The 12,229-nt window shown below is 47.6% G+C and overlaps 1 protein-coding gene across 1 annotated transcript in view; it reads right to left on the bottom strand.

The window, feature by feature from the left end:
* Nucleotides 1-12,229, bottom strand: part of LOC101580939 (adenylate cyclase type 2) — a 200,226-nt gene that overhangs the window by 51,289 nt on the left and 136,708 nt on the right. The window contains exon 13 of the mRNA XM_023706620.1: nucleotides 5,948-6,085. Coding sequence (XP_023562388.1) covers nucleotides 5,948-6,085 — 138 coding nt within the window. The remainder of the gene's footprint in view (nucleotides 1-5,947; nucleotides 6,086-12,229) is intronic.

Here is a 12,229-nt window from a genome sequence, read left to right as displayed (position 1 = left end):
GGCCCAATAAATTCTTTTAATTCCTTGTCTGTCTTTCTTCCAAGCAAATGCCTGTAAGTTTCTCTACAGAATGAATTCCAAACATGGTCATTTTTTTAGAGGACACCTTGTTGAAATCATCTTAATTGACTAGATCTTGGGATATAATTACAGAAATCGTATTATTATCCTAACTAGACAACCTCACCCCCTGCTAAAGAGTGCCACACCTATCCGGCTTGACCTGCTGGTAGTGCATCCCCTCACCAACCTGAAACGTATCAGAATTCTGCATTGCCAGTCCTGTGAAATTAGGATCATGTGGTTTCTTGCAGTGTTTTACACCAGATGTTTGTGTTTGCCATTTGATTGGAATTAGGAGTACAAAGAGAGGGGCCAGTGAGATAGCTCAGCGGTCTAAAGCGCCTGCTTAGGCAAGCTTAGGCAGGTGCAGGGGACCATGGCTTGATCCCTGGCAACACAGGCTGTGCCACCCTGGCCCACAGGATGGGGCTGAGCTGACCAAAAAAAAAACAAAAAAAAAACAAAGAGATTATGAGTTACTTAAGGGAGAACTTGTCTGAAGGGGCTCGCATGTTTACATAAAACGAGTTTATAATAAACCTGTGGCAGGTTCTCAGAATAAATTATGAAATGATGTAGGCAAGCACATGGCGACACTGTCAGTGTGAGGAAAACAACGGCAGGGCTGTGCAGGTTGTCAGACACGATTCTAACGAAGCCTGCAAGCCAAACTGGAGAAAAAAAAGCAAGGTTATTAGCAAGCTGACACCAAAAAAGTCTATACTAGAAAAAGGAGAGATGGATAATTAATACTCAGCTTGGTATTTGGTATCACAGAGGTGATTAGCAAATGTTTAAAGTTCCTTAGAAAACTTTCACAGTGCATTTTGCATAAAACTGACCTAGACATTTTGTCTTTCACTAGCCACGTATAACGGGATTTTAAAAAGTCAGTTTTCTGAACACACTGTTCGGCTGATCCCAGCTCTTGCAAGGACTGTTAAAATGTAGACTCGGAAAAAATCCTAGCAGTCACCTATGCCCCAGTACAGGTCAGGCAGGGCTTCCGTGGAGACTGGCCACTTCACTGTCAGCAGCAAAGGGACATCACAGGGAGCATCTAGCCAGCTCAGATTACCTCTGACACATCTCTGCCCTCTCTGGAATTAGGGTTACAGCAGGGGATGGAGGAGCAGTTGGGAGTAAGTGCCCCCCAGCGTTGGCTGGAAAGGCGCACGGTACACCGAGACCTGCCTGCTGCAGGAGGCGGTGGCGGTAAAAGGAAAATGAGCACCCCAAGGGCAGTGTGCTCTCTGAGGTAAGGCTGACCCCCTAAGACAATGCCTTCAGGAGCCATCCTATGGGAGCACCTAGGATAGGGGCAGATGGGGACAGAAACAGCATCCCAGGGTCGGGGCTGGGGAGGGAGGGAACACGAGCTGGAGTTTAATGGGGATAGAGTCTGCCTTTGAGATGATGCCCTGGCGTGGCATGTGCTGCCGGGGATCTAACCGCGGTCCCCCACACCTGCCTAAGCTTGCCTAAGCAGGCGCTTTAGACCGCTGAGCTATCTTGAAAAACAAAACTTCCCTCTGGAAGTTTGGTTTTGCTTTTGAGGAGGAAGCAGGCATACCGCAAACCCCACGTCCCCAGCAACGCAGAGCTGTGCTGCGCTACCGTGGAGAGCAGAGTCCTGCCTCACAGGGAGAGCTGGGGAAATGGAACTGCGTCTTGGAGTGGGGCTCTGAGAGCCTGGAAGCGTTCCCCAAGGAAACGCTCTGGAAAACATAAGAACTGGTGCCACGTGCAGCAGTACTGCTCCAGGACGGCCCTGGGGAGTGGGATCCCGCACGAAGCCCCACAGTGATGGGCACAGTAACCAGGCACAGCGAGGACGGGCCGCTCAGCCCCTACCTGGTGCGCCTGTCTTCCAGCCCACCTCCTGGCTCCTGCCCCGCTGGGATTTCTCCGACACAGGCTCCACGGCTCTGGATGCTGCAGGACGCCTGGTGAGTGGCAGGAGCCCCGAGACCCTGCCGGCCCAGGAGTGGGGGCCAGCAGCCCCAGGCCTCTTGGCAAATCCTCAGGGTTTGATCAAAGGCAGCGGAGTGCACAAGCCTCCCTCTGCTATTACTAAGGCTTTGTACAGCAGCTCTACCATGCACAGCGTCACTTCCCTCCTGAACCTAAGGTCAGCTTCCACGGCGTGTATGGTTTATCTCCCACATGAATGAAAGAGGAGCGTGTCCATGGAAAGGAAGCCATGGATTCTATGGCCTCGGGTGTTGATAAAGACAGCATTTCTCCTGCACGAGGGGAGAAATTGCTCTGAGCAGGTGTGGATTCCTCCTCCTCTCCTTGGAGGGAGGGGAAAGGCAGGAAAGCCGCTCAGCTTGTTCATCGCTCCGCATGAGGTTGCTCAGCAGAGGGGGCAAAATCTACCTCCATCTCCTGCTCTGAGGCCATCATCCTCCCGGGCCTGTGTCTCCCAGAAGCCTCTCTCCCTCCCATGACAATGACATCTCTCTTTGTAGAAACAGAAAGCAACGCGGAAGATGAATTTTTAGTCCTGAAGATGAATTTCATACCCAGGGGATCGTAGTTACTGTGAATAAAAAGTCTCCGCCTAAAAGCTCATCTTGTCAAACATTTATAGACGGTGACTAAACGGGCTGTCAGTCATGACTAATTACCCCATGTGAAATACGGTACACTTGCAAGTCAGGGGCTTCTCACTTGTATTGTCTTGTAAAAAATTAAGTGACAGATCTTGGATAAATCCTTTCTCCTGATGATAATGCCAAGTAGATTTTACAATTTAAAAAAAAAAGATATTTTTAAGGGTGTGTGCTGATTTATTTGTTCACTGGTTACATAGTCACTCACTTATTTAAGAACAAATGAATGGATACTCCTTATACAAAAAACACTTTCCTAAGTAAAAACAAATGAACAAACAAAAACTCCTCAAAAATATATCCTCCCATGCATGCCACTGTTCTTTATTCCTAACAACCAGGACACAGAAATAACTTAAGTGTCTACTGACTGGTGAATAGATTAAAAACACACAGTATAGAAAACAATAAAATACTAACTAGCATTAAAAAAGGAGGAGTTCTGTCTTTTGTGAAGACATAAATGAATATGGAAGACATCACACAATGTGAAATAAGCCAAGTACAGAAAGGAGAATACCACATGATCTCATTTGTAAAAAGAATCCTAAAAAGTTGGCCTCATAGAAATGGACCAAGGGCAGGCACGATAGCTCAGTAGACTCATCGCCTGCTTAGGCAAGTGAAGGAGCTGAGGTTCAATTCTCAGCCCCACATGCCACACTGGCCCTGCCCCCGGGTGAGCGGAGCCAGCGATGGAGTCCAGGCGTGGTAATGCCTGCCTGTAATCCCAGTGCTGGGAGGCTGAAAACAGGAGGACCACTATGAGTTTGAGCTGTGTAGTGAGGCCCTGCACAAAAAGTACACGCACACACAAAAAGAAAGATAAGAAAAAAAGAAAGAAATCGATTAAGGTTGTTACCGATGGCAAAGTGGAAGGGCAAAGGGGAGATGCAGCGTGAGAGGGGAGAGGGGCAGTTCCACAGTCGGATGGACAAGCCTACAGATCTAGAGCAGGGATCTAGTAGCTGGTGATCCTGCATCACATGTGGAAAGCTTGGTAAGAGAGACTTTGGGTGCTCTCACTGCATACAGAGGAAGTGACTGTGTAAAATGCAGACAGGTTCAATCGCTTACCTTAGTAATCATTTTCCTGTGTGTGCAACGCATCATGTCATTAACCCTAACTATAAGAGCATCACCTCAGTCACTCCATCATTAGGGTGGACATATACCCCCTGGAGGCTCTGGGGACAGCAGGACTCTGCTGTTTCTCTGCTCTCCCATGGACATAACTTCTGACCCAGTGGGCTCCCGCAGCTTTCCTGTATCCAGCTGCTTGGAGCACACTGTGTGGCCTCCAGGGGGCTGGCTCTCAGTGGGCCTCAAAGCAGGTCATGAGGCAGGCCATTTTTAGAAACACACTCATGTCTCTGTGGCCTCTCACCAGTGTCCCCCGCCTGCCTCTCTGCCCTCACCCCATGGTGTCTTCCCAATCTTGTGGTTTCCATAACAGCGTCTCTGCATCCCGGGCAGGGGCTGTCCTGGCTGGTAATACATTAGCAGTGGGGCTCTTTCAGGAAAGTCCTTCTAGTTCCTCTCTTAAGTCTCTCGTCCTCTGTTCCCAGCTTGAGGCTGCAGCCTTCCACAGGCCAGCAGGGACCTCATGTTGGTGGATGCACATCTCCACTTGGGGCCCTGGCATCTTAGAATCCTTCCAGAGAAAGAGAGAGAGAGAGAGAGAGAGAGAGAGAGAGAGAGAGAGAGAGAGAGAGAGAGAGAGAGAGAGAGACAGACAGACAGACAGACAGAGACAGACAGAGAGAGAGACTCTCCAGGGAATTCTTATTGTACAGACATGGTGCCACATCCTGGCCGCTTCCCCCTCCATCTGGATAAGCCCTGGCTCACAGGCCTGGGAGCTTTAAGACGAGGCCTTTAAGACAGCCATCCTCCGTGCAGCAGAATGTGGGCTGCAGGTACTGCCAAGGTCCAGGAGGAAGGGGAGACCAGCCCAGCACTGCTCACCGATTCTACAGAACTACAGCAGCCGGTCCATTAGCTGCCCTGCTGTGATGGCACGCACCCACCAGAGCAGGCAGGGAGGAGGAGAAGCAAGCTACAGCTTCTCCACCCTGCCCCCCTTCCCCAAAGTCCATTTCTGGGCAGGATGAGCAGATGACAAGACCACCCCACCCTGGCTCCAGGCGGCCTGGGTCTCTCCTGGTCTCCAGGTGTCTGGGAGGAAGTGTGGAGCCTCCGGAGAGGCACTGAGAATTGATCCCGTGTGCACACTTGGGGTGTGCATCCACTTCCTCAGCCTTTTCTACACAGAGTTTTAGTATACATCTTTGTTTCATCCTGAACCAGAAGCCCTGCCTCTTCATCTGCTGTCCACCTTCTCTCGCCTCTCTGCCTACCCGCAGCCAAGCAGGCCCTCCTGGCTCTTCCTCATCCTCCCCATTGCTTTTGATGCTGTCCACATTGTGTTAGAATGGCTTAGCAGTAGGTCTTCCCAGCTTCCTGTGTCCTGCACTGAAGTGCACAGACCACCAGGGCACTTTCTGGTGGTGACGACAATGATGATGTTATTGTTATTACTATTACTATTTTCATTTTTATGTATTTGGTACAGGGTCTCACTATGCAGCTCAGACTTGTACTCATCCTCTTGTTTTTAGCCTCCCCAGCACTGGGGTTGCAGGATCAAAATCAGGTTCCTGCACTTGCCAGGCAGGCCCTTAGTCTGCGGAGCTATCTCACTGGCCCTGAGAATAAGAACGTGTCTCCAAATCTATTGATGGCCTGTGTGTCTCTTTTGAGGGAGATACAAGTGGTAATGATGGCATCCATACTAGTCCAAGTGGCTGCTGATTCTGTTTGCAGAATGCCCAGTGTTGCTCTAAGCAAGGTGCGAACTTCAGCACTTTGGCTTCTGAGAACTGCCCTAGAGGAGATGGCTCAACTCTCATTTTCAAGAAGTGGAAATGGAGCCTTGTGGTCTAATACAGGCCTCTCTCAGTGAGTGGGGCTGGGCCTAAGATGAAGGCCATGACTGTGTTCTTATTCTTTTCTAGTTCTCAAGCTCCAGTGTCACTCCTGAGCAGCATTCCCATCATGCCCATAGCTTGGCCAGAGTGGGCACCTGCTGTACACAGCCTCCTTGTCTCTCGGGGCAGCTTGGGCAAAGCTGTTCCCAGACAGCTACTCGTGCTACAGCTGTGAGGCACTGAATGGAGCTGGCATCCCCAGAGGAGCTATGGGTAGGTTTCCAGGATGGCTCTTGCACAGGCCTAAAAGGCCAGAGTGCCCTCCCTGGGCCTTACCATGTTGAAAACAGCCATGGTCAGTATGATGGCCGTGGTGACAACGGTGAGGGAGATCCGGGGCCAGGGGCGGTTTGCGATGATGCCCGAGGACTTCAAAAGCCATATGAGAGAGGCAGAGGCTTTTTTGCTGCATTGCTGGGAAGAGAGAGAAAAAGAAAAAGAAATGCTTTGCTAGTGAGTGTGTCTTCTTGTGGCTAGGAGAGAAGATGATGTTAGCACCTCACGACGCACCAACACAGTTCGTGAACTAAAGGAGTGGATCCTATCCTCCCCTGGGGAGATATACCGAGTCACAGACCTTCTTATGATTGGCATCCTTGTCACACATTTAGAGCAAAATGAATTCCTATGATGTGATGGTATGATATGTCTCTTAAAATAGACCTGGATTTATGTTTTTAAGTCATTCTTTTGGCAGAGGAATGATGTCGGCTAATTAAATCATTCATTTCAACAGCAATTACAGTTTCAGCTCATTCATGAGGGAAACAGGCTAACATGTTGTGCACCCCTTTGCTGCTGCAGTTGCTGCTCATCAGGACAGAGGCAGAGCCTGGTTCAGTCTGGCACCTGAATCTGCAGAGACAATGTTTGAAAGTCCCAGGTGTAAGGGATGAGGCTTTCCCACATCCCATCTTGTAAGGCTTTCTCCCAAGATGCAGGAATGGAATCTAGGGGCTTCTTACTGAGCTATTTTCCTATCCCTTTCCTAATTTTTATTTTGAGACAAGGTCCCCTTGTGTTGCTAATGTGCCAGATTGGCTCAAACTTGAGATCTTCTACCTCAACCTCCCAGAGTATTGGAATTACAGGTGTGTACCACTGTCTCAGGTACTCTTTTCTCATTGTTGGGACAAATAGCTCACATTCAAAGGAAGGAAAGGAACTAAAATCTGGAGGATTTAGTTGGCTGCAAGGCAGACTAGCACATGGCAGAGAGCCACCTTTCATGGTGGCAGCAGAAAGCAATAGAGCAAAGGGAGTCACAGCAGCTCAGGCACCTAGCTACCGAGATCTCTCCTCTCCTCACACTGTAATGCAAATCACCTGCCCCAGGGCAGGTGCAGCATTCACACCCACAATAATCAATCACAAACTCCAGAAGCCACCCCATGACTGCATGAGGCTTTGGGGGGAAAACTAGATGCAAACCATAACAACCACCACGCATGGCCTCTACACATACAATACAAAATTTATCCTCAAAATCATTTCAAAAGTGTAGTTCGGCCATTTAGACTGTATTCACATTGCTGGGTGGCATCTCTAGAGCTTTTTCATCTTGCAAAGCAAACTACCCATTGAACAAGAACTCTCCATCTTCCTGTCTTCCCACTTGGACCCCATGGTTTTCCTTACAGTTTCCCTGATTTTGACCTTGAGGGCCTTTCGAGGTAAATGAATTCATGCAGTACTGTCCTTTTGTAACTGGATACTTCACTCAGCATAGTATCTGAAAGGATCACCATAGTGTAATACAGGTAGAACAAAATCTTGCTGTAAGTATACACACATTTGGTTTACCATTCGCACACTGGAGGACACGTGGCTGTTCCGCTTCTCAGCTTTCCGGAACAGTTCTGTTGTGAGCAGGGCTGTTGGCAAAGCTCTCTTGGTCCCAGAAGGAACTGAGGTCTCTAGGGAATGGTAGCTGCTTTCCTCACCATTTATCATGGGACACACATAACGGGGGGGCTCTCAGAAATGAGTGCACCGCAAGCTGAGGGCTACCTCATGAGGGAGGCACCACTACAATTTCTACCTCAGACCAGGTGCCAGGACAGAGGGAAGGACACTTCCACTGAGGGATGAAAACCACAGGCATGGTGCTACCTGATATGACAGGTGGTACTGAAGAGCTTTTAGGAATCCCAAGTTTAACCTTCATGCTAAAGAGACTGTGGCCCAAGGCTTAATGTTCTGGAAGCATAAAAAAGTGAAAACTTACATTTTTGTCTTTGTTTTTTCTCTTAAAAAAATCTCTGAGGAAGAAGTAAGGACATGATGCTCTTCAATCTTAGGATCTGTTGTACTAAGTTAATATAATGGTAGATCTGATGTGTCACTGATAAGAGTCAACCCCGAGTAATGCTACAAAATACCACCTATATTTCTCTACCTCTTTCATATTTTCTTTCTGGATACTCTGAAAAATGCTGTTGATACAGCGTTGCAGTATGTTTGATGTCAACCCAACAATCAAATGCACAGTGAGAAGTGGTTAGAAGGGCAGAGGGTCAGCCACCAGCCCTCACAGATGTGGGACTTCCTGCAAGTTATTTGTCCTCCCTGGCCTCAATTTTTCCATCTCTAAAATGGGAAGCATAGTAGCCTCTGCCTCTTTGGCTTTTCCAGAGGCTTACAGATTGCTCAGGGCATGAGTTCAACTGTTACCTCTGCATGTATTTTCAATGGAGAAAACAATTTTTTTTTTCCTCAGAAGTACTTTAGGGATTAAAACGTAACGTGTTTTATACCTCTTTGGATAACAGCAATAGAAACCCTTGACCCTTCTCCTCCCCACATGGTCTTTGTCCCTCCAAGGTCTTGATATGGAAGATGAAGGGTGTTGGTCCACAGCACACATCCTGACTTGCATTTGAGCCTGCGTTTGCTTCAAGTTTACTTCTGGGGCGACTTTCCTGGCACCTCCTTGATCTGTCTGCGAGCCTTTTGGGGCTTGGGCCAGTGCTGCCCTAAGAACTGGGGCTGCAGGAGCCGAACAGTGGGTGCAGAAGATGCACCAGGACAGTGGCTGTGAGGCATTCTCTCACTGGTGTGGAGGCGGCCAGCACTGAGCTTCACACTTCTGCCCATGTGCAGAGTTTTAATAAAACTTGATGGTGACCTTCAAGCTGTCAAACAGTAGGATGTCCCCAGTGCTCTGAACACACAAGATTTTGGAAATGCAGGCAGCCAGGAAATACTCCCTTGGGCATGCACATCATTGCTGGGTGGGCGGAGCTCTCTAATGCAGGGAAGGAGGGAGCCACCTTTTGAAGCTCTGGATTTCTTGAAGTCTCAGGCCCAGCTTTCTACATTCTGCAGGCTACACAACCTGTCCTGTCTCCCACGTGCGTGCATAAAATCCCACTACTTGGGTCTGTAGCAAGGCTGTCCTGCAAGATATGCCCAGGCCAAGCATGCAGATCAGGACCTCTGCCTGAGCTTTATCTTTGTGTCTGTTGCTTAGTGATTTCCCTTTGCACCTGTCACTGAGGTTGGGAACATACTCAACAAGCATCGGGTGGTTCTGCCTGCCTAGGAAGCCTGGCATGGTCACTGTGCCCAGCCAGCCACGGGTGTGTCAAGCACATCAGCTAAGGCAGGCCCACTGGACAGTACCCAGCGTCCTGCAGTGAGGCCTGGGCGATGGCTGTGGCTCACCCTGGGCACAAGACAGAAGAGGGCTTCTCTCACATAACCTGACTGATAGAAATAAAGAAATCTCCCTGTGAGAAACTCAAGTGAGATTACATAAGCAAAGTATAAGCAAAAGTCTTCAGACACTAATATTATGGGTAATTATAGCCTCACGTGGTCCTGCTGTTGAGAACAAAGGTCTTTAGCCAATGCCAATGCCAAGTGATGCTCCTTTGGCTAGATACTCAAGAACACACGGTTTAATGAAAAACCATATCTACCACCATATTTTTCACACAAGATTTTAACATAGGTGTTGCTTTCCTGGTAATAATTATTTTACTCAGCCACTCTGATGCATTTATGACTTTTCTGAGCTTTAAAATACTATATTATTTAAACTTCACCTAATATGTGCATCTTTTTAAAGTACATCATCTTTTCTTTTAAAAAAAAGAGTACTAATGAAACTGCTATGCATTTTACTTTTGCAAATGTTAAATTAAGCCTGAAGAGGCTGTCCATTGTTTCCAATACAAGACATTGAAATTAAGAAAGGAAGAAGTGAGATGGGGGATATTTATAGGAATTTTCTTTTTCTTCCTTTTAAAAAGCCTAAATAAAATATATGAGGACTTTATTTTTCTGTGGCAGATTCGTGTGCAAGACTAGAAACATTAATACCCAGGTCTCTCCCTTTCTGCTCGGCTCATCCTCCCAGCACTAACTCTGAAGCAACATCTGCCCATGAATGTGTGTTCTCTCTTCTTCTGCAGATGCTCAGGCTTTTAGAACCAGTCCTGGGCTTGCTGCTGGTGAGTGTGGCATCGCTAGTGAAGAGCATTTCTGACTTCTGGAGGAAGTCACAGCATTCAGCAGGACCAGCAAGCACAGAATCAGGTAAGAGTGAATGTTGCAGGCAGCTTAAGTTCAGAAAAAACTTCAAGAATACTAGCATGCGGGATGACAGCAAGGGATCCTCAGGCTTGAAAGAGGCTCCCTGCATTGTTCCCAAAGAAGATTCAGATTTTTTTCTGGAAACAGGGATTGAACTCAGGCCCTTGCGCTTGTCAGGGAAGTGCTTGTTCCACTGAGCCATCTCCCTGGCCCCTAAGATTCAGATATTAATCAGACTTGTTAATCATGTTTATGGGTTATAGGTTTTAAGGCATTAGCCAGAACTGAAACCACAGATCAGACTAGAAAATAAAACGTCCAACTTCCTTGAGGAGAATAAAAGAGGGAAAACTCCATTGGTAAAGAGAAGGCCAAAGCGGAGAAAAAACATAGATAAAGAAAAGAAGACACATGGGGGATTAAAACATACACACAGTCACACACAGACACACACACGTAGGTGATGACGATAATTATATTACATGGGAATGGATCACAGCAATTAAATGAAAGAGAGTGTTAGGCGACAGACACTCCCAGGCCCGCACATGCGCCGGGAGCAGCTTAGTGCAGAAAGATGGGAAGAAGCAGCAGACGCAGGTGAAAGAGGCCTGTAGCATTGTATTCCCATTAGAGAAAACAGACTTCCAGCGGACAGCTCTCCTGCCAGGTGGAAAGCTCGGAAAGCTCGCCTCTCTGCTGGTGTGTGACCTGCTTTTCCTTTCCCAGGCCGACCTCTGATTCAGTGCTTTCATCTCGGCCCAGAATGAGGTGGCGGGAGGCACCGTGTCATCTCTGCTATACAAAGCAGAAGGCAGCAACAGTGGGAAAAACATTTTTTCTGATGTTTTCTAGCATCTCCATTTGCTGTGTCTGGTGTACTTGTTCTAAAGGAGAGATTTTTTTTTCCTTACTAGTGTTTTTGGCTAGAGTCCCTCTCATATTTGGCATAGAGATGTAAGTCCATCTCAGGTAATGTAGAAGCTTAAGTCTGACAGTAACCACACACGTATTGCACCTACAATGATGACAACTCGCAGCTGCCAATGCAAATGTAAATGCAAATCTCTTCAGTTTGTTTCTATCTGGATCAAATGCAGCGTTTACGTAAAAACTTCTACAACTATATTGCACATAGGAATATTTTCCACGCATTTTTATTCTTAAGGGTAGTTTTCAAAGTGTAGATACAATTAGAGACAAATCTCTTCATTTTATTAAACATCTGGGGTTCTAGTTTTATGTAATCTGGCCCAAGAGCTGAACCATGTATATGAGGAAACCAGGGTAAAGGAGATATGAACAGGTGCTTTGTGGGGCTACTTTGACTTACCAGTGGGATTTGGGTCAACAGGTGCTCCTTGGACATCAAAGGTCACCTCATTATTACCCAGCCCATGTCTACGAACATGGGAACATGGACATCCCAGCCCCACGGGGTCCCTTCTGCTGGTGACTTTGTACATCACCTGCCCCTCTGGAATCTGTCTTCAGTGTTTCAAGTTTTTGTCCCAGTTCTGCTCCAGGACCTATTTTGTGGCTCACGACTGGGCAAGGGAAGTAGCACCTGTAGGTCTCCTTGTTATGACGTGTAAAATGCACACTCTGCATGGGCCATTGTGCGAATAAATAAGCCAGTGTGAGCTAAGTGTGTGGCAGAGAAAGTAGGCCCTTGGAGCACAACTGTTACTAATTACGAATTGCAATCTGCATGAAATTGGGACAACTCATGGGGAATATCTACTGCCCCCAGCAGCACTTTGGATTAATTTTGAGAGTTCTAATACAAGGGCACAGGGACAGAGTTGTGGCAACCCTGGTTCTGTTGCCTGTTGTACCCTGTCAAAATTGACCCCATTTTGTTGCCCTTCTAACCTCGCCGAGTTCCTGTTCTGTATGCGCCGACCCCTCCCAATTCCTCACCCCTGTGACTCAAGTCTTATGATATCTGTTCCCCAAACCTTATCTCAATGAACTATTCCTCCCAATTCCTCACCCCTGTGACTATTCCTCTCCACC

Source organism: Octodon degus, unplaced genomic scaffold, assembly GCF_000260255.1.
Source record: "Octodon degus isolate 3935 unplaced genomic scaffold, OctDeg1.0 scaffold00008, whole genome shotgun sequence".
NCBI classification, from domain to species: domain Eukaryota; kingdom Metazoa; phylum Chordata; class Mammalia; order Rodentia; family Octodontidae; genus Octodon; species Octodon degus.
Note: the sequence above shows the minus strand (reverse complement) of the source record. Positions and strands in the feature narration are given on the sequence as shown.